Source organism: Pygocentrus nattereri, chromosome 23 (genome assembly GCF_015220715.1).
Source record: "Pygocentrus nattereri isolate fPygNat1 chromosome 23, fPygNat1.pri, whole genome shotgun sequence".
Lineage (NCBI taxonomy): Eukaryota > Metazoa > Chordata > Actinopteri > Characiformes > Serrasalmidae > Pygocentrus > Pygocentrus nattereri.
Genome location: NC_051233.1, coordinates 13,402,286 through 13,426,579, shown reverse-complemented (window position 1 = coordinate 13,426,579; position 24,294 = coordinate 13,402,286). Strand labels below are relative to the sequence as shown.

The following is a 24,294-nucleotide window of genomic DNA, read 5'->3' as shown; positions in this document are numbered from 1 at the left end:
GCTTCTGAATCACTTGTTCTCCTTCATCCTTTGTTCACTAAAGTGGTAACTGGGCTCCTCTTTCCCCCCCAGTAATTTTATTGCGGGTTCCTCTTACTGATCCCCAAGCTCTACTAAACCTCAGCATACACACATGCCAAATTCTATGCTCAGAGCAGCAGCTCTGAGGATTTCTTTCACAGATGGTGGTCCCCCCACTGTACCTCCCCCTCACTGGCTCCCATTCCCTCATTTTCTCCTTCCTTTGGGGTAGGAGAAGGGGGGTGGGGGAAGGGGAGACTCCCTTCGGCAGTTGCTTAGCAACAATGCACACTTGCAATAAGGTACACTGTCCACGCCCAAAGCTCAATTTACCCTTTTCTAACCTTTGTATAGGAATCTCGCTTAAACACCAAGGGCCCTTAATCCTAACTTTCTGTTTTCAAAACAAGATCCACACACCCCTGAATCCTCTCCAGCCTTTCAGTGGGCATTTTCCCCCCTCTGGTCCGGCCATAGGCATGCTGTGTCTAGCATTGGAATGGGCTTACTGCTAAACTCCATAGTGAGGGACAACTTTGGCTTTTCAAAGCCTCATGGCTGCTGTGAGTGACCGAAACGCAGCACTAATCCCAGATTTATTTATATACTTTTTAAGTTGGACAGACCAATTAAATTGACGGGACTTAATTGTGCCTCATTCGTATGAATAGTCAATTGGGGGCTGTTTGATATGCTGACCCGCTGTAGGCTGCTGTTGCGTGCCTGTGCTTGATTTAGCAACTGTATAATGATGGATGAGCATGTCTGAAGACTAGCATGACAATGCGGCTGCAGCAGGTGACTGTGTGCAGACTGAATGAGGAAACAAATAAATGGTAGGTGAAAGCTAGTCTCAGTACCAGACACCTTGAGTTCTTCAAGCATGGCTGGTGAAAAGAAATTAACTTTGCAACTACAGAGACTGATATCAGACTGGCCTGCCTCAGAGGAAGGAAAATTCAGTTTTTTTTCGTGATATGGGCCCTTCAAGTATTCAGAATACTGAAAAGTACACCCAAAAGTACTCAGACATCCTTAGTAATTCTGAATACAGCTAATTTAAGATGCACCCACTGCTGACACCAACATTTAACTGCACACTCACACACAGCTTGTATAATCTCCATCAAGCACTGCCAATAGAATGGGACACTCTGGAGCAGCCAGATGGATGGAGCTCCGTCCAATACCTTTGGGAGGAGTTGAAGTGGAGAGTCTGTAAGATTCATCGTCTTAATCAATATATTACAGGCATTCTGTAGTCTCCGAGCTTCACTGCTTCCATCACTACACTGCCAACAGGCTGGTGCCTAATACGATACATGCTGTGTGCACGTGGGAAGGCATTAATTAAGGATTATGGACTGCTAGCAGAAATTAGGGGTGTAAAAATTTTAACAAAATGTAAAAATCAATCAAAACAAGCATTTGGGAGAAAAAAAATGCGCAAGAAAAAAAGAAAAAGAAACAAGTATTAATCAGTGACTCAGAACATCTGGTATTCACCTCTCTAGATTGTTTACTGGAAGGGTAATACAGATCCTCCTCTTCATGGAAGACATTCTCCTCATCCATTTTTAGGTGGACTGGCAGAGCGATGTAACGTGTTCCATCAAAAACAGAAAATCTGTTAAAAACGTTGCGTTTTATCCCACTGCATTGCACTCTGCTGCAGGCAGCTGTTGTATAAATTTCACAGATTATAATTTTAACATTTAACATATAATTATAACATTTTAGTGTTGTTATTATCATTTGCTTGCATTGCATCTTGTCACATGCTGTCAGGATAAGGTGTGAGCGAGGGGGCAACTAAAATATTTTCATGAATATTTATCATATCATTTGTACTAATAGTGGCAACTTATGGAAGCATTTATCATATCAATATCTTCATCATGTTTTACAAACCTATTTCCCAAAGATTGGGACGCTGTGCAGAAAGTAAATAAAAATAATGCAATTACGTGCAAATCATTTGAACCCTAGATATCATCAATACAAATGGTACAAAGACAAGAAATCAAATGTTGATGCCAACAACATGTACCAAAAAAGTTGGGATGGGGGCATGTTTACCACTGTGTTTCATCACCTCTTCCTTTAACAACACTTGCATTTGGGAACTGAGGAGACCAACTGCTGTAGTTTTGAAAATGAAATGTTTTCCTATTTCTGTTGATATAGGACTTTAGCTGCTCAACAGTTCTGGGTGTCCTTGTTCATATTTTCTATTTCATAATGATGCAAATGTTTTCACTGGAGACAGGTCTGGACTGCAGGCAGGTCAGTTTACCCGGACGCTTTTAATATGGAGCCATGCTGTTGAAATACATGCAAAATGTGGTTTGACATAGTCTTTATGAAATAAATCAATGCTTTCCCTGAAGAAGACGTCATCCGGATGGCAGCATATGTTGCCAAAACATGCATATCACTCAGCATTAATGGTGCATTCAAAGATGTCTGTGTCACCCATGCCATGTGCACTAATGCACTCCCGTATCATCATGGATACTGGCTTTTGAACTGTGCACTGATAACAAGCAGAGTGGTCTTTAGCCCAGAGGACACAGTGTCCATGATTTCCAAACGAATTTCAAATGTTGATTCGTCAGACCACATCACAGATCCTATTAAAATGAGATTGGTCCCAGAGAAGGTGGCAGCGTTTCTGGATCCTGTTTATGTAGGAATTCTTCTTTAAATTTGAGAATTTTAACCTGCATTTGTGGATGCAGTGATGAACTATTTTCACAGAGGATGGTTTTCAGAAGCCTCTCTGGGATGCTTTTTTATACCCAATCATGTTACCCACCTGTTGCCAATTAACCTTCAGGTGTTGTGTTTCCTCCCAACTTTTTTAGAATGCGTCATTGGCATCAAATTCAATATGGACATACATTTTTCAAAAAAACATAAAATTTCTCAGTTTTCACATTTGATATATTGTCTTTGTAATTGCGATGAAATACAGCATTTAAATTATTTGCACATCATTGCATTTTATTTTTATTTACATTTTGCACAGCACCCCAACTTTTTTGAAAATGGTGTTGTATAACCACATAACTACAATCAGAATGAATTACTGGGGGGCTTACATTGCTGACTTATTATTATTGTAGGGGTTGAAATCCCCCATTCCCCTGAAAGTTATTAAGCCTGTGACTACAGCTTATCTGAACACTGGATTATGATGGGAATTTATAATCTACATGAATTTTCTCCTTTTCAGCAGACATTGTGCCAACATGCTGGTTTGTCAGGAAAATATATTTTAATTTAGCATGTGCCTAGTCTATTTAGTGCTGCACTCAGTCATACCCTTTACTACGCATCCTTGACAATGTGTTCTGCAGTAGTAAAGTATAACTCAACATATTTACTTGCAAATATCAAGATGTTCTTTTGGTTTTCAGTTCTGTAACATTAAAGTGATGATCCACTGAATTGCTGTTATATTACAGTATAGTTTGTCCTTCTTGTAATGAAGAGTTAATGAATACCGGAAAAGTAATTTCAGTATTGTGTTGAATGGTTAACAAATCCCTCACCTATGGTACTCACCTAGAGAGAGCTTATTATTATTATTATTATTATTATTATTATGGGTGGGTGGGATAAAAATCAGAAATCATGACAAATGCCCTCTAACATGCAGACAGTTTAAACCGTTACATCATGTATCTGATCCCAGATCAGCTGAAGTCCAGCATCTGCCAAACATAATTAAAGCAAGCATGCATTCCTCAAATGCTGTAGGTCAGACAGGAATGTGAGACTACCAATTTCCACAGGATCCAGCCCCGGTGGCTTCTACAAGCAAATTAGCCTCAGTGTTTCACTTCTTTTTCTCCAACTGAACAGACAGAAATGAAGCCAGCATAAGCAGTCTCAGTCACACAGCTTGGATAATGACTCAGGAGTTCAGATCACGACCACAGGAGAGCTCTCCACTGCGATATGACCTTTCTTCAGCACCCATCTCCCAGCAGTGCCAATTCGCTGACACAGGACGTGAGGAGTTTTTTCTGCTGCTGTTTTTAAATGTGAGAAGGATGGGGAGTCTGCATTTTCAACTGTTCAGCATCATGTTTCTGTCTGTCCTTTTTTCTCTGTCCAAGCATAACTGCATGAATGACACTGAGCCATAGGACAACACATAAAAGGGAAATAATGGCATTCATTGAAAATAAGAATTAAAGACAAAGAACTAATTATAACAGGTGTGGAACACCTTGCTGTGAAGGATGGACAAATAAGAAACACTAAAATACACTAAAAGTACTTTCATAAACATTATACTCTGACAGAAAGACGAGGTATGAATGATCATGGCCTTTCACCAAGTTCCAGTATGTGGATTTGACCATGGAGGAAGGTTGCACAGAGGTTACAGAGCAAAGGGGCCATCAGTCAGGATTATGGATTGCCCACAGCATCCAGTTCCGCCTAATAAGGAAAATCAGAGCACGGATGTTAGATCAGATTTGCTCTTCAACGGATCCATAGAGGCCAGACGTAGATGTTGAAACTCTTCATGTAGACAAAAGGTCTGTATTGAGGCTGGCACAAAACAACTGACTTGAACTGACAGAATGCCAAGTAGTATCTGAATTGTAGCACAGCTTACTTTAGTATTTATATAAAAGTTATTCTCAAAATGTGTTAGGCATATGATCTTTTTTAGGCAAGCAGGCTGAAAACCATTGTTTTATAACACCAGGAACTATTTGAGGATGCTTGATATTTGAGTGCTCACTCATGATTTAAGACTTTGCTTCAGAAAAATTGTTTTCTGATGCATGTTTTCACATTGCTCCTGCATCTGCTTCTCAATTATGAATCATCTCATTTCATCGTCGTCAGCATTATTATGAGTAGTAGCAGTAGCAATAAGTCACAGTAAGTACATCTTCTCATGCTTCTGGACACTTGGACAGAAAAAGGCCATATTAAAGCTGATAAAGCTGTACGCCAAAAAAGCTGTTGGTTATCATTATAAAGATCTGAGAAGCAATTCATTATTATTAAAATAGTGAGTGGATGTGCTGCAAGTACAGACTTTGTAATGTAAACAGAAATTTAATTAACCTTTCCTTTAATCAAAAAAAAAAAACCCTTTCACCATTGGACAAAAAGTACTAATAAATAAAATAATAATAATAATAAAATACTATTAGCTACTTACAACAAGCACAGTTTTGAGCAGGGTACAGCTAAACAAAGACACACAGTGTCATTAATGTGAAGCACTGCTCTTATGAAACATCATAAGCTGTTTGACTGTTAATGACACCCCCTTATGGAGAATTTGCAGCTTGCCAAACGTGAGTTCCACGAGGTGCCAGGATTCCATGAGTCAGAATTCTCTGAACAGTTTTTTTCTATTTATATTTGTAGCCTAACTGACTTTGAAGCATTTGTACATTATATAGCAGGATATACTGTAAATTATTGTATGTTATTTTTAGTATAAGTCTACAACTAATATTTAATTCCTTAAAAAGCTCCTTGTGATGATGCAGGTTTGTTGTGACAACAGCCATTACTGCTTTACATAGTTTACCATAAAACCTGCGCATTTTACACACAACACTGGGAGTGTGAATAGTCATCACATCTGAAATATTTTTACAATTTTTGAACTGTACATGTGTGTTTAGCAAATGTCTGTTCACTGAATCGCTAAGTAACTCACTCTCCACACAGAGAGCAGGGTTCAAGCCCAGTGCAGAGAAAGATGCTGGGCATCTAATGCTCGGTTCTCACTGATCTAATTATATGAGTCTGGCACTGTGTGTTGAGCCATTCAGCCACTGCAGCCTTTAAAATGCAACCTCATACCACAGTAAAAAACAATATGAGAAAATATGACTAATCATGCAGCCCAAATGATGTTCCTGGATGCCTAAGCAGATGTACTTACAGAGATAATAATAGTACCACTTTCATCTAGTAAGTTTGAGACTGTTTCTAACTCTGAAGCAAACATGGGAGCAAACACAGTGATATTGTGATTCATGATTAAAAGAGTTTGACTGTTTATCACTTCTACCCAAAGATCTACCCAGTTACTGGCACAGGCATTACTGCAGTTGAAGTTATCTATTAAAAAAAAAAAAAAAAAAAGACAAACAACCTAAGAGAAAATTCAAATGTAATGTCTGAACCCAGCTGACAGCTCTACTGCACTGCGCTGGAGGTTTGATGGACTTCTCCTGTTGGTTGAGCCGGAAGACTAATGATGCAAAAGAAAATACACTTGCCAGCATTTTATTATGTAACAATCTAGATCACCCACACACATCCACGCACTAGCGCTCTGTAAACTTCTCGCTCTAACACATGCATGCAAAAGCACACGAGGTCAACATTTCTGCACGTCTCAGAACCTGTGGGACATTGACAGCCACTGCTGACAAGCTCTTAATGTTCATATATGTCTGTGGGCCTAGGCTCACGGCTTGCAGTTACCATGTAAGGTCAGCAAACAGTAGCAGCTGTTCAGAGGAATCACTGAGATGCTCTCTTACATGACAACAAAAAACACATTTCTGTTCATAGCAGTTTGGCGAAGCCAAATATCTGTGCTCTAAGTGCAGGGATGGGGGGTTTCATTGGTTGAAGACAAAACAGTTGAGAGACAGTTGTATGAAAACTTTACAAATATATCTGGTGCTGTGATTGGTCAGGATACTCACACTGCACAGTAAATCACTTGTGATTTGTTAGACTAGTAATTTGCATATCACAACCTTCTGTGACATGAATACCGCAAAGGCAAATACAGAATCAATGATTAACATTGGATTAGGACAGGCCAGAATCATCTAAATACCATTTGTTTATGTTCACACCCTTATTTAGCATTTGAAAGCTTGTGGAATCTGGACATCTTTGTCAGTAGCTTATATACTAGTGTTTAATCATAAAACTAGGAGAAAATGCCAATTATTTAACAATGAGTGTTATAGGCTATAAAAAAAAAAATTAAATAATATCAACTAAATGCTCAAAACAGCCACATCCCCCCTAAGATTGTGTTAATCACTTCTGTTTTCTTTGAATAACGGAAGCAAGATAAGTTAATGAAATATATTTAAAAGGCAAACCATGTTTAAACAAAAAGAGAACCAGCCAAATACACACATATTTGGTTATAGTTTTCGCCAAGTGCATCCACAATCACGTGTTTATTCTATACAGAGACAGAGGTGGTAGGCTAGCTAAACAGTTTATAAACAGCTATAAATCCTCACAAATTTATTATAAAAAGATTAACTAACTCGTAATTCCTAAATGTTCGCCTTCCTTGTCTATCCATTCAGTAAACCAGTTAACCTGACCATAAAAACATGTCGTTAAACAAATATTGTAAACATATCTACCTCTTAAACTTACAATCAGTGTTACCTAGCAAACATCTTATCTGACAAATTGTCATAGCACAGATCACATCAATGGGAGGTCCACCTTTAAAAGGGATGTAAAGCTTTGTAGAAAAGCTATTTGTTACTATGAACTATATAAAATGAATGAACGATGAATGCATTTTGTAATTCAATCTAAATATTATTGCTTTAAGGGAAGCACCAACAAGAAATACCAATGAGAATTCCAAGCCTGTAAAATGCTGCCCTACAAATGATACCCTGTGCAGCCGGAGCTTAAATGGCAGACAAGTAAATATGACTATGCTTTTGGACTATGCTTCTCTCTGATGCTCGGCGGGTGAAAATGAGAGCTACTCCAAATGCGCAGTCTGTAACGGGATTGAGAAACTGAGGTGACTGTACACTTTGTGGCTGCTCCAAGTCAAACAGAAGCAGGCGGCTGAGACTTGCATGACTGCGGCTATCCTGTTTCCAACTGCAGGCAGTCTGCTGCGGTGAGGCTATAATTACTCACGCTGTCCCGACTCAGACAGAGTAACGCTCACTTCAACCTCACACTCCATGCAACACACGCGCTGGCAGAGAGGAGAAAAAAAGACTAGAATACTCCACTGGAGTTAGAGCTGTGGGGTGGGCAATAGAGCAAAAAATAAATAAATAAACAAATCATGATTTTAGAAGACATTTTCACAAACAAAACATTTTTTTTGTTTGATAAGTTGGAACGGACATAATGCACGAGTAGTGCAACAGGTAGAAATGTATGCAGGATGATTTGAACATTTCAGTTAGAGCTGCAACAACTAATCAACATCATAACAATAAAACTTGATTAGGTGTCATGAAGACATTTGCGCTCCATTTACATTAATTGAATGAAAAAAAAAAAAAAAAAAAAACACATGGCAGAGACTACAGAAAAGGGTTCTAAACAAAAAAGGGTTCTAATTTTTTCTAAATGAAAAAAAAGGAACATAGGAAAACTTTAGTTCAACATCATCTAAACCCCACATGTGAAAACACAGGGTCTGCGGGCCAGAGGAGGCCCGCCACACAATCCTATCTGGCCCGCAGAAGTATTTTCTATTAATATTAGCTTGTTTCACATTGTGCTGCACTACAGTCCGCAGCGTGCACTGCAATGTAATGTGCTTAGACTCTCCTACCCTAACAAAAGCCTACGGGACAGTGGTTGCACCTCAATTCTATGCAATTCCACACCAGTCACATCACCAAAAGGCATTTCCACTGCACTTTAAACAACATAAAGACTTAACATTAGCTCAGGAATTGAGCCAAAGTAATGTAATATTTCAAGGTCTACTACTAGTGTCTGTATTTTACTGTTGAAGTTTTTGCATATTTTAAATAAACAATGGCCAGTTTGGGTTGTAGAACAACATTACCTATTTTTTTCTGGCCCACAGATTGGATGAGATTTTTTGATATGGCTCTTTCATTGGTTGAGTTTGACACCCCTGATCTAAACAGATGATGTCCGGTAAGATGTATAAAACGGAGCTCACCTTGGACGTCAGTGTTAATGTCATCCATGAAGTTCTTTACTCTAGAGAGCTCAGCATGGTGAGTAAACTGCAATCAAAAATTAAAACTGTAATCAAAAGTTAAAAACAGCATTTAGTCTGCTTCTCAGCAAACTCCAGTTAAATTTAGCAAAAATAAACACCTTTGGCTTAAAAAAAAAAAAAAAAAAGGCTGGCTTTCATCTAAACTGCACAGCTTGATTATATTTATGCCTTGCTGGTGCATGTGTTTGGTCTTATTATGGTATGCACTGATTTTTTAACCTTTTAATCCATTTTCAAATGCACTAAATTTCTTATCATTAAAGAGATACCTATTTGGGCTTTCTTATAGACTTGACAATCCCAACAGTATTTAGTGTTAGTGTTAACATTTTCTTAAACCATTCTGATAGATCTCTACAGAAACATATGCAAACTATTCTTGGGCCCAGAATAACCTGGAAAGCATTCAGTTACATCTAATAGTGATATAAACTGACTACAGCCAATTACAATTGCATATCCTGAAAACTACTGTCTAGAGATCATAACACTTTGTGTATTCTTAGCGTATTTAGCATATTTTATTTAAATAATACTGTGCCTTGGTAGAAAAAGTAGTTTCACTGGTAAGTTTGAAAGGTCTATCACCTACCAAGTCGGCAAAAATTTTGGTTGAAACACTGCAGTGCATCACTACACCTATTTAAGCAGGGCCCTTCAACTCCTGGCTAAACAGGATTCAAACAGGACAACAGGACAAAACAATGCAGGGCTAAGCCACTTAGGAACCTCTCCTAAACCTGTTTTTATAAAACATCAGTGATCAGTGTTATGGAAATACCGATGATACCCATGATAGGCTCAGAATAGCTTATTGTGATGCAATATCATAATACATTGTCATATCATCACTGTATACAGATGAATAAAAATGAAAGCATTATCAACTAAATAAAGAACAGAAAAAAATGGTGTGTTATTTTAAATTATAGCTCAAAAATAATACACATTACTCACAAATGACAAATATCTGACATAACGCCCAAATGACTCATGCCCTGTCTGCCACAGTCCAGCAGGTTGACAGTGATGCAGGTATGATCTGACTGCACCTGTTTAATTAAGGTCAGGGATAAAAAAGCCATCAAGGTCATTTTTTGTCTAAACTAATTAATGGCGAGCTGATCTACTTTTAATGAGATTGCTAAGATTGTTAATGATTTGAACAATCTAAATGCTATAATGTAGATTCTGCCATGCATTAAACTGCAGAAAAACACTTTCTAAAAGTCCAAGCTCTAAAAAGCAGCCCCACAAAAACACCACCCACACAACAGATAAAGAGGGGTGGAGTACTTTGGGTTTCCACTGAAGGTAACACACTTTATCAGTTAAGGTATGTGTCTTTGCCACAAATTACCCAGTGAGTGGGTCACATCACAGGAATTCTAAAAGATAAGCAGTATTTATAAAAAAAAATTTAAACCCTACATATAGCCGTTGTCTGACAGTGACAAATACCTGACATGGCTATACACCTGCTCAGCCTTGCCCACAGTACACACGATCTGGCAGCATGCACAGGATATACAACAGAGAATAGGCACAGAAGAGGACATAGACAAAGTTATGAAAGAGGGCTGATCCACTGATTAACTCAACTGGTCAATTTGGTATATAAGTATAAATAAATAAAAGATTAAATGTTCATCTTCTAATAGAATCAACGATGATGAGGTGAAAACATATGACATGTTTTTGATTCTCCATTTGAGTCCATTACAGCAAGAAAAAAAAATACTCATGGACCATTTAACCACCCGATGGTCACAGGGTTTCATATACACTCACCAGCCACTTTATTAATTTATAAGGAACACATTGCTAGTAAAAGGTTGGACCCCCTTTTGCCTTCAGAACTGCCTTCATTTTCATGGCATACTTTCAACAAGGTGTTGGAAACATTCCTCAGAGATTTTGGTTGGTTATTTGAGTTACTGTTGCCTTTCTATCATCTGGAACCAGTCTGCCCATTCTCCTCTGACCTCTCACATCAACAAGGCATTTTCATCCACACAACTGCCGCTCACTGGATATTCTCTCTTTTTCTGACCATTCTCTGTAAACCCTAGAGATGGTTGTGCTTGAAAATCCCAGTAGATCAGCAGTTTCTGAAATACTCAGACCAGCCCGTCTGGCACCATCAACCATGCTATGTTCAAAGTCACTTAAATCACCTAATAAAGTGGCCGGTGAGTGTATACGAATATATATAGATAAATAACATTACCCAAGTTTGGAAGAAGAAGAAAAGCCACATCCACAACACTGACAAAATAAACTTTAGTTGTTTCCCGGAGGAAGGGGAAACCTGTAGACTGGTAAATTGTTTTTTATGCTACTGGCTGAAAGAAATTATGTTCTTCAGTGGAACATGCCAATAACGAAAAGTGCCAATTGTGAATGAGACACTGCTGATTTTTCCCCTGCCATTTAAGTGATTAATGTAATGATTAAATATTTAAATCATGTTTAAAACACAGCACATAAAGAAATTATGTTTAACATGTTGCTGACTCTGGCCAGGTCGAGTGGCATATGTACGGTTAGTGTGTGGAACAGTTTAACTGAGTGCTTAAGCGCTTTCTCACATCTCAATTCACGTCAAAGTAATAACCATCCCCAGGATTTTGTTCCAACAGTCCAACTGTGAACACCTTTACATCTGAGCAAACTAGAGATGCAAGGCAGTTGGAACCAATTCCTGGGGAGGATTTTATTGTTTGGACCTACAGACTAGCAGTGCAATTATCTAGGTCAGGAGGTTCCCACTCGCAGACGATCCACACTTTTGCTTCAACTAGAGGTGGGGGCAGCAAAAATATAATACTGTGATACTGCAAAAAAAAAAATTTCATGATACATGATGCGTCACAATTTTTTTCAGACATCTGATCACTTGGAACAGAGAAAAATGAAGCAGTAGTGCTTTATTTAAAAAAAAAATCAAAAACTGTGAATACAATGATTTTTATTCAATATTTCACACACTGTGTTGCATTAAATCAAGTTAAACAGAACTCCTTTTTTCCTATTTCTCTTTATAATGAAACAGGCTGTTGGCCAGTCTTCTACAAGTACTGATGAATATATCCATGCTATATTCAGAAAAACATACTGTATTGTGACAAAATTTATCATGTTAACATTTATTGTCATACTGGCCAGGCCAAGCTCCAACAGATAGGGATGACCATCGAGGGAACCCTGAGGACCAATTTTAGGAACCACTGATCTAGGAAATATGCTTTAAAAATGAAGCCGGCTATACTCATTTGAAGAAAGGTGACTTGTAGAAGGGAACATTCTACGGAATGGCATGAGGCACATGCCACCAATTTCAGAAACTTGCTAGTGAGTCACTGTGACTGGAAAGTAATTTCTCTGGCAGAAAATGCTGATTATAGCCAGGTAGACTTTGGTTAGGTGTCATCACAACAAAAAGTAATGAAGTGGTCAGCCAGATTGTTCTGTCTGATCTTGAAATTATCTATGGTTTATTCCGAATATGTGATATAGCAATATGGTTAAATACATGAGACAAAACAGCAGAATTGATGCAAGGTTGTAATCCTCCATTTGCTATACAACTACTACAACTAATAGCTCAGCAAACAGAAAGCCATCCCATTAGCTAGTGAGTCTTTTTTCATTAAATTTTCATTAAAATGTTTTGGAATCTTTGAAAGGATATGCATGGCTTGCTATTGTTCAGTTTATCCATTTTTACTGTTTGTTTTTCAAACTCTAGCAATAGTCATTAGAATACTCATTTACTAAATGAATTTATAGTTACACCCTGATTATGTAACCAGTAGCAACACAAGCACATACACAAATACCACCCTGAGGAGAATAAATGGATTAACACAGTCATGAAACAAGAACACAGTTGCTAACAAACAATGCTATGACCTCAGAAGAACTCAAGGACACAGGAAGACAACAACAGGTACGCTCTGGCGCTTTTGGGGCAAATCAGGACCAGTCCTGACATGTGACTGCAGCAATGACACGAGTGTGACATGAATGCTGAGATAAGCAGGTGAGGAACCAGACCGACAAGCAGCGCAGGGAAGTCTAACAGCCAAGCAGAAACGACAGAGCAACACAACAACATGGACCACAATGCAATAAATAAGCTTCAGACAGCTGTGTCTCACTGCTGCTTTAAAAACACCACCACCACCAAACAGCACATTACTGAAGAATATCAGGCCTAGCCAGCACAGCACAGCACAGCACAGCACAACACAACTGACCATTATCAGTACAATCTGCTGCTGCTTTGTATCAGGACCACTATCAACAGTCTCATCTGAGTTACAGGAGCTTAACGCAGATCATACAACAGATCAAGACAAAGAGACAAGGTTTCAGATACGCACATGTAATCCTTTAAGAGACTTTATCCTTGGCCAAACTGGAAACAATCTTAAGAGCCCACATGTGATGCATCTGGCTGAGCATGCTTCTGCTTATCTTTCTCTAGCAATATTATTTTATCGATACATCTATACATCTGATTCTTTTCAAAACAAAACTATAGGAGAGCTTAAAATGTACCTAATTTAATGTTTCTAACAGTGTTTAATTGCAGTTTCAAGAATTTAAGCGGACTTTTTGATTACACCAATTGCTAAACAGACAAAGCCATATAACTTTTGACAAACAGAAAGCTTCCTAAACAAAACATGACCATGAGTGATTCAAACTAAAATTGTTATATGAAACAAATGACAAGATAATTATTAGCCTTTTAGCATAAAAGCCTATAATAATAATAAAAAGCACAATAACAATAACCTGTTTGCCAACTTTACACTGTATTTTAGCCTGTTAAAGTTTGGTGAGGACTTATCTCTTATAGAAAGAATTACTACAACATAGAATAAGCTACCAAACTATCACAAAAACAAGTTCCAAGCACAACTATGTTGAATTTCTCCCGTTTAAGCCGTCTTTTCTATGGCTCTATTGCCACTTTAATTGCTGCAACAGGTCTACTAAGAACATGCAAATTGTATCTACATGATCAAATGTATGGCACGGCAAGACATGGCAAGTTTATTTGTACAACATCTTCCATTCAGTGGCAAGTCAAAGTACTTTACACAAACAGAAATATAAACACATTAGATAATATAACACTCCTGAGCTTATTACATTCCTGTGATCTAGCACTTTACAAAGGCTTTTGCAAGGACTGCATAAGAAGTAGGAAATGCAATTGCGATTATACATTAGATTTTAGTAGTTTCTGAGGAACTGAGGAAGAGAACCAGAGGTTACCATTCACACCCACTAAATAGCAACCGTAACTGACCAACATCTTACTTTGAAGCAATACCAACCTCTAAGCTGTTAATCAATCCTTGGGATACTCATGCTAGCAAACTTTTAAAAACCTCCTTTTATTTTCTTCTAATGCAATTGTTAATGAAAAACTCATAGCTGCCTTAGCTGCACATATTATACATGAAGCAGCACATAATCAGAGAAAAATAAATAAATAATTGTATAGGACAATACCTAAAATTCATAATATATTATAAGGGATTTGACCCCTGAATATATGGTGATTACTTGTACCACCCTTCTCATGTTGTCTCCTATCTTAGTAAACATGGCCAACACAAATGCACAACAACATTAAAAAGGGGGGGGGGGGGGGGGGGGGGGGGGGAAGTGAAGTGCATGAAAAAAGAAAAAAGAACGAGGCCATGGAAAACTGTTCTGCAAATTCAATTTCAATTTACCCCTAGTTCCAGGAGAGACTTACTTATCACACAGTGGTCCGACAGCTCCGTACGAGTCACAGCCACATGGCTGGCAGCCGCTGGTGCCATTAGTAAAGTATCGGTCTTCACATATGTCGCACTGGAGCCCGGAGTATCCCGCCACACACACACACTGGCCGGTCACTGGGTCACAGCTGAGAGGGTCCACTGTGCCCTCTGCACTGCAGTTACACTGAGGCCCTGAGAAAGAAAGATGGACAGACAGAGCTCTTCAGAAGTTGTCAGATTTCTACAACAAACAAATATACAAGCATTCATCTTTTTTTTTTTTTTTGATTTCGAAGAAGAAGCCATTTACCACAATGAAACAGTACAGTGAACATTGTGAAGCCCCAAAACAAAAAATCTGTATGTCTAAGACAAAACAAGAATTTAATGATGACTACAAATAATACAGGCTTGTAACAATGAGAGGTTTAGAAATGGTTGAACACACTAACATACATAAGATAATTACTTGCCACAGTAAATATGAATGATATTACTGGAACTTAGCGTTGTTTTTTTCTGAGCACATAAATATTTAATTTTTTTAAAATCTAACTTTCTCAGGTGCCAAAAACAGCAGAAAAACAGTCATAAAAGTGACAATGTTAATAATAATGAAAAACAGCAAATGCTGTTTGTTCCCTTCTCTCTTGGGTGGCAGTACAGACACACATCCATTCAAACAGAATGAGCAGCAGTAGATGAACGGTGAAAATGTCAGTCACACGGAATTATTTCACAATTTCCCCAAGCGACATTTACATGAGTGGGTTGTAAACTCTGTTCATGACAAATATCAAGAGGCGCTACAAAGCCTAATGACTTTCACTACAGGTTTGAGATCACTCAAATACGGCTTGATATACGCAGAATACAGCCAAGCAGTGGAAGGCAAGCAAAAGAAGTCCATGCTAACACAAAGACACCATTCACAGCCACACCTTTAAATAAACACACACACACACACACACACACACACACACACACACACACACACATGAAATTTATTTCCTTGGATGGCCAATCACTCTGTTGTCTAATCTGAGGATTTCAAGGCATATTTAAGTATACGGTGTTTTTTTATTTTTATTTTTGTTTAATTCTTTTGTTTAGGTTTTAGCCCAGCATGTCCTGAATTTCAGCTTCAGCCAAGATTTTCCATTTTAGTGCATCAGTAACACATAAAGTAAAACTTCTGATATCTCTATAGGTCACAATAAGGTGTTGTTGGTAATTGTATTGCATTCAAATAGTCTAACATAAATTCAGTAAGTCCAAGAAAGGCTACCAAGCGCCTGAAATGACCATAAAAATGTGTGACAATCATTTCAGGCTGTCACAATAATTAGATGCTACTTGTGAAAGATTTCTTTTTTTATTATTATTATTATTATTATTATTATTATTATTATTATTATTATTATTATTATTATTACACATTTGAAGCTACAAATGAAAAGAAAAAAAATGGCATAATAGTATAATTTGTTTTTTTCCTATGGCATAAATCAAAGTCGTAGTTCTATGAGTGTTCACTCCCCCATCCAAATCACTTCCATGGCCACAAGTGTATAAAACCAAGCACCTATGGCTGCAGACTGCTTCCACAAACATTAGTGAAAGAATGGGTCGTTCTCAAAGCTCAATGAATTCCAGCGTGGTACCGTGATAGGATGCCACTTGTGCAACAAGTCCAGTTGTGAAATTTCTTGACTTCTAAATATTCCTCAGTCAACTGTCAGAGGTATTATAACAAATGTTATGGAAGTGATTGGGAACGACAGCAACTCGGCCACAACGTGGTCGGCCGTGTAAAATGGCAGAGCGGGGTCAGCGGATGCTGAGGCACGTAGTGCACAGAGGTCGCCAACTTTCTGCAGAGTCAATCGCTACAGACCTCCAAACTTCATGTGGCCTTCAGATTAGCTCAAAAAGTGTGCAGAGAGCTTCATGGAATGAGTTTGCCAAGTGTAAAGTTTGGTGGAGGGGGGATTATGGTGTAGGGTTGTTTTTCAGAAGTTGGGCTTGGCCTTAGTTCCAGTGAAAGGAACTCTTAATCTTAAGCACCAAGAGATTTTGGACAATTTCAGGCTCCCAACTTTGTGGGAACAGTTTGGGGACAGCCTGGACGGTTCCTGTTCCAACATGACTTCGCACCAGCGCACAAAGCAAGGTTCGTAACACACGGATGCGAGAGTTTGGTGTGGAAGAACTTGACTGGCCTGCACCGAGTCCTAACCTTAACCCAACAGAACACCTTTGGGATGAATTAGATATAGTGTATTTGTATTTAATATAGTGTATTTTTCCAATAATCAAATAGTCTACACATGCCCATCCTTAAAACAGAAAAAGTGAAGGCCTAATCAGAGGGGGACCTACTGTAAAAGCCTTAGGCAAATCTCAGACCACTGTGCCAAGTCTGAGTACTTTTGAGGATAAAACTGCACAAGGTCACCTAAAAATACAAAGCACCTTTCTTTTTCAGACAAAAAAAAAAAAAAACCTTCAAGACCATCACAAATTGGTGCATTCTCAGTTGAGGAGCAGGCCGGGAGTATGCAGGCAAAACTTTACTAAAACAGAAGTGACCTTGGAGGAAAGGGTCTACTCCTTTTACTCAGAGATAGCACAGGCACAGCACAAACTCATTTGACTCCCTGCAGAAAGCCTAACTGCCTCATCCGAATGGTGCACAGAGGTTAGATGGAAACTGCTTTCTGTCAAGCAGCACGACATCTATTAAAAGCAAAAAAATAAAAAATAAATTAAAAAGTACTGATGTGAGAAATGCATGCCTTTATTCTTCATAAAGTGAAGGGAAAAAGCAAAAATAAATAAATATATAGCTATATAAATAAAATAAACAAATAAAAAACACAAATGGCATCAACTGCTAATGAACGCTCCCTCATGGAGTGGGATATTTTGTAGCCGACAGGGGGTCTGTGCCTCCTACGGTGCATAGCAGAGCGGAAAATAAAATCGCACTCAGCACACAGTGCAACGCATGATAAGGAACAGCTTGTTCTACAGTCTCTTCAGCATGTCCAACACCCATATGAAGTGTTGTTACAAAAGGAACAAGGAACATGGTGCCCTTATCAGTACAGCCCAACGGATACACTACATGGCCAAAAGTTTTTGGACAGCTCACCATAACATTTATTTGAGCTTGTAGGAAATCCCAGTTCATAACCACAGGCATTAATATGTGGTTGCCATGCCATAAGGCTATAACACCCTCCCCTCTTCTGGGAAGGCTTTTGGAGAGTGTCTGTGGAATTTGTGCTTGTCAAAAGCGTATTGATTAGATCAGGCATAGATCTTGAATGAGAAGGCCTGGCTAACAATAGACATTCTAATTTGTCCCAAAGGTGTTCAGTGGGGTGGAGGTCAGGACTCTGTGCAGCTACTGGAATTCCTCCACACCAGAATCAACAACAATGTGTTAACAGACATCACTTTCTGCACAGGGGACACATGTCATGCTAGAAAAGGAAAGGGTATTCCTTAAACTGTTTCCACAAAGGCAAAGAATTGGCTAAAATGTCTTTATGTACAAGACCAAGGGACCCAAACCCTGAAAAACAGCCACAGATCATTATCCCTTCTCATCCAAACTTTACTGTTGGCACTATGCATTCTGGTAGAAAGCATGATTCATCACTTCTGAGACCACATTTCCACTGCTCCAAAGCCCAGTGTCCATCACCATCACCGATAGTTAATAGCATGTGTTATACTGTGATGAACAGACACCTACTCTGGGGTCAGCAGAACTGTTAATTTTATTGACAGTAACCACTTGTCTTTGTATATTACACTAATACAAGCTGAACAGATAAACTTGACATTAGTGTTATTTTTAGCTCTTCAGTTCTGGTCACAAAATCTTAATATCTGCCCTTGGTCTGAGTTTTCCACCACTAGATAAACTGTTCTTTCCTTTCTACACTGGAGAATTTCCTCCAAAACAGAGGATTACAAGGAAAAAGCCAGACTGCCTCATCACACCACTCTCACCTGTACAGTGTAGATAATGATTTATCAATGCCTTAGAGGCACACTCACAAATCTCAGGAGGTTTGCAGCAGCTGATAGATGATGACCTTCTGGCCATGTTTAGTTCTCCCTGCCTAGTCTAGCCTTCATTTCAAGAAAGTACCTTTTTTTCTTTCCTCAGTGCACCAAAACAGCAGTGTGGTTTATCAAAGACTATTGAATTTGGTCCTCTATTATCATTACAGCTAGTATGTGTATTACTGGTGTTACGGCAGGCTCTCTGAGAGGTTGTACTGTAGCAATTTAAGAATCGATGTGCTCAGCGCCATTTCTGCCAGGGTCACACACTGGGAGTCAGCAAATTTACTCAGTGCTGAAACTCTCAGCAAAAACAAAGAGACCTAATTAAGCTAACATTCATGCCACTGCTTTGTGAGGGTAGACAGCATACTGGCGTAAAACTAAAATCGTATGTCTCATAATAAGGATTTTACCACATCAGGGATCAATCACATACAGCCTTGCCTGCAACATACATTAAACATTACAGCTGAACTAAGGTTTATAAACTCAGCACTAAGCATAGCATTTGCAACTATTTATAGGGCAGATGCAGGCTGTTTTAAAAAAAAAAAAAAAAAATACATTTAAGACTAAGATCAAGAACAAAACCCATCAAAAATCCATTATAAAACAGAATGGCTCTGATTCTGAAATCTGACAAAGCCTTTGAAAAATACTTGGTATATGTACAATTATGAGTGCAAACATCAACAGAGTTCTTCGAATTATTTATTTAAAAAAAATAAAACAACAACAACAAAAAACTTTGCTTCATTAACAGGCCGTGTTCGGTAGGCAAACCAGCCTGTCTTCAATGATAAGAGACGGGAGAAGTTCAGCAACCTCGCTGCTGGGCTTTAGTTACATTCGTCATTTATTCTAGTTGTTGTTTCGGCAACCTTTCTGTTTTTGATCATATAATCATGACCATATTATATATGTGCTATATAGATGCCATTGAGCCATTTATTCTTTTTTTAGCCATTTTAATGCACATGCTTATGCCTGGCCCCACCAATCAGAACAAATTAATACAGTCCTTACAAGGAGCACTTTTAGGCCCTGCATCTCAGAGGTACTGGTAACATGCTGCCTTGCCTCTAGCTCTGCTCTCAGTTGCCTTTGTCTGTGTGGTCTATTGGATGCATACTGTGAAGTCATGGAGAACAGACTGCAGTTGGGCCTCTTCTCTCCACAGATGGAGCAGGTGGTTTCTCTTGGAGGAGACAAACACGTGCAGAGATAAGCTTCTCCTCAATATGGGCCAGTGACAGTGAGAGAGAAGGAGGGGCTGGAGGAAAGACAGAAATACTAAAAGAAAAAGGGAGGCATTTGTGGATATAAAGAAGCTGGAAGCATAAAGCTAGCTGTTTTGCTTGGTGGGAGGTGAAAAGGAAAATGAACTGATGAAATGAGACTCTAAGGCAGGATTTTACTGCTGTTGAATTTAAACATACAGCCACTTGGAACTGAGAATGCAAATTGAGAACTCCAGCTGGCACAATTTGTACCAGTGCTACAAATTAAACACCATGCACGGTGATGGTTAAGTGATGGTGAAGTATAGGAACAGGATCAGGATAAAACTCAGGATGCTTGGTGTAAATGAAATAAATATTCTTGTCGTTTGACCAGGGCTCCACAATATACCAGTTAATATAATCGGCCTTTGCAATACTGATATAGCAGAGGGCTGCAGTATGCACATATGCACAATGACATGTTTTATTGTGTGCTGTGACTGTCCTGACCAATCATAGCTCCAGATGAGTGTTCCTGGGGATGTTTACTGCCCCAACCAAGTTACAACAATGGATGAAATAGAAGAAGAGATTAAATGGAAGTAAAAAAAAAGTAAAATATTACTACCAATACTATTAATAATAATAATAAAAAACTCAAAAAATTACTTCACTTCACTTTAGGTTATGAACAGAGTCTCACAACCTCCAGTAACAAAGCCTGTTGCTCTGTAATAGAGTTTGAGGAAGCTTAGGGGGGCAAGGGGGTATTAAGATGTTCCATGTTTGATAAATCCTTCTATATTCCCTTTCAGTGTGTATGAAATGTTTAAAACTCCATTATCTTTCAGCCAGAAATCAAAGGACAGGAAAGAACTTTGCTTCCACAATAAAACAATAAGTCATCGAGCTCAGTGTTTCTCAGTCCTGGTTCTGCTCCCAACACACCTAATGAACTAATTAACCAGCCCCTCCGGAACAGGGCATGTTGGAGCAGGAAAAACACTACAAAATGCACCCTAGTGGTTCTTAATTATGGGCGAAATTAACAAGTCAATCTTGAACTTTTAGATTCTTTCAGAACACTCACATGTGAAGCAGAGGTTTAGAAACATTTTGAAACGCATGTTCTCTGTTTCTGGACTCCCTTTAAATCACAACTGTTTGTGTATAAACTGATGAAGTGCTGAAATTAACAGTGAGAAATGAAATATTTAAAATGCAGAAGTTTGGCCTCAAACCAACTGACTTCACTTTTAAGGATGAATTCTCAGATACAGATTAAGCTTTTTACTTTTTAAGCCTGTATTTAAATTAAAATTAAAAAAAAAAAAATTCACACAACAAACTTAGGAAAGGTTCTATTCTAGGACTTCAGTGCATCAAATGAAATTAACCATAGAGCAATGTTCAGTTTGCTGGTACCACTAACGAAATCCAGGTTTTGAAAGATCGGAGCAACTGATTTATTTTGTTAAAATTTTTCAATGAAATGAGCATCACAACTGGTATTGAAGGGGTAGGAATAAGAACCACTGATCCAGATAATAGCAAGGAAGAAGTCTGTGGGTGTGTTTGCACAAGGCATGCACATGATCCAGCAAATGTAAATAATGTTTGGTCAAATAACACAGGCCACTATTTAACCACATTACATCAAAGGTTAATTGATATTTTTAACATATTGTAGTGCACAGTGCAAATACAGTATGTAGCAACAGAATCACAATAGGATGTTTTGTCCATACTATGCAGCCCTGGGTGTTTCATTGTTGTACATTACCCTGTCTCTGGAGTCATTTGTGAACACACACACACACACACACACACACACACACACACACACACACACACGAAATAGAGCGCAGTGATATATTTAGCAGGCGCTAACAGCGAGTGTAGTTCCCAGTGGTGGACTGGGGGGGCAATCTGCTTGTGAATCAGAGGTGACCTTGCTAAAGATAAGATTACACAATGGGAGAGCTGTGCCACATACAGCAGAAAACCCTCTTACTCAATTCTTACAGTAACAATGCCAGCCACCAGCTTGAAATGGAGGGATGTCCCTACTGTTTGGATACATCCTGACTACGGTCCAATGTGAATGTATAGGTCTGCCTGTAACATATAAAATTAAACTGCTTTAACGCACTTGTACTTTCTAAACTAGGACCTCAGGATTCAAAACTGCAGGTGCAGGAACAACTCAGCCAGAGTTTAGTCTGTGATGGCCATTTCCATGGCCACAAGTGTATAAAACCAAACACCTAGGCCTGCAGACTGCTTCTACAAACATTAGTGAAAGAATGGGTCGCTCTCAGAGCTCAGTGAATTCCAGCGTGGTACTGTGATAGGATGCCACCTGTGCAACAAGTCCAGTCGTGAAATTTCCTCACTACTAAATATTCCACAGTCAACTGTCAGAGGTATTATAACAAAGTGGAAGTGATTGGGAACGACAGCAACTCAGCCACGAAGTGGTAGACCACGTAAAATGACAGACAGGGGTCAGCGGAAGCTGAGGCACAATGCGCAGAGGTCGCCAACTTTCTGCAGAGTCAATCGCTACAGACCTCCAAACTTCATGTGGCCTTCAGATCAGCTCAAAAAGTGTGTAGAGAGCTTCATGGAATGAGTCTCCAAGGCCGAGCAGCTCTATCCAAGCCTTACACCACCAAGCGCAATGCAAAGCGTTGAATGCAGTGGTGTACAGCGCCGCCACTGGACTCTACAGCAGTGGAGACGTCTGGCAATCCGATGGATATGTCTGGGTTTGGCTGTTGCCAGGAGAACGGTACTTGTCGGACTGCATTGTGCCAAGTCTAAAGTTTGGTGGAGGGGGGATTGTGGTGTGGGGTTGTTTTTCAGGAGTTGGGCTCGGCCCCTTAGTTCCAGTGAAAGGAACTCTTAATGCTTCAGGAGACCAAGAGATTTTGGACAATTTCATGCTCCCAACTTTGTGGGAACAGTTTGGGGACGGCCCCTTCCTGTTCCAACATGACTGCGCACCAGTGCACAAAACAAGGTCTGTAAAGACACGGATGAGCGAGTTTGGTGTGGAAGAACTTGACTGGCCTGCACAGCATCCTGACCTCAACGGATAGAACCCCTTTGGGATGAATTAGAGTGGAGAGCCAGGTCTTCTCATCTAGCATCAGTGCTTGACCTCACAAATGCGCTAAGCCTTGTGGAAAGCTTTCCCAGAAGAGTTGAAGCTGTTTTAGCTGCAAAGGGTGGGCCGACTTCATATTAAGCCCTACGGATTAAGAATGGGATGTCACTCAAGTTCATAAGCGTGTAAAGGCAGACGAGCGAATAGTTTTGGCAATAAATAAATGCTAACTGTATATATAAATAACATTAAAGCATTACTGAGTGAGGACAAAAAAAAACAAACAAACAAACAAACAAAAAACAAATATGGAGCTACGGCACTGGAGTGAGTCAGTAAAATCTGAAACAGTAATTTAAAAAGTTATAAGCGTCAGGTCAGATTTTGCAGAACATAAATAAATGAATGTGTGAACATTATTAATTAAAATAAAAAGAGCAATAGCATGTAGCTTTCAAGTAGTTGACTGACATGGGGACAGATTTTTTGCAAGAAAAATAACATTATTTTGCTCAAATCTCACTGAATGATAACGACAAGAAGGACGTCACCATAAGGCAGTGCTTAAAACTTAATCACTTAAGGATCTCTGTCTTTGGCCAAGTACATAGCAAAGTTTAATGCAAATTTAAAATGATCGATGACATTGTTTGCAAGCTGCTTTCTGCACATCAATTGTGTCATCTTCATCATCTGACTCAAACACAAAGTGTTAAGCTCTGCATTGTAATTGTCACAGTTATTACTGCAGCGGCACATTGACACCACTGTCATGCTGTTTTGCTGTCTTGTTTGTTTGCAAGTTTTATTCTGTATACAGTTAGACAGGAAAGTTTCCTGTCTAACTGCTTACAATACCATACGCTGAGCAGTTATTCTAGCATATGCTTTGGCAATAGAATACTAATACTAGTTTTTGGACATCAACTTGTCATTGAAGTACTGGATCTTGCAACAAGTCTATACACTATTTCAGATCAGACTACACCAATGAACAGGTAAGGATTTCATTTTCTCCTCTATGCAATGTAACAGTTTCTCATATTGTGTTAAAATAAGAGGGTATAGCCTTCA

At 38.9% G+C, this 24,294-nt stretch overlaps 1 protein-coding gene across 1 annotated transcript in view; it reads right to left on the bottom strand.

Moving 5' to 3' along the window:
• si:dkey-220k22.1 (multiple epidermal growth factor-like domains protein 9) overlaps nucleotides 1-24,294 on the bottom strand; it is a 130,064-nt gene that overhangs the window by 92,077 nt on the left and 13,693 nt on the right. The window contains exon 2 of the mRNA XM_017701716.2: nucleotides 14,793-14,991. Coding sequence (XP_017557205.1) covers nucleotides 14,793-14,991 — 199 coding nt within the window. The remainder of the gene's footprint in view (nucleotides 1-14,792; nucleotides 14,992-24,294) is intronic.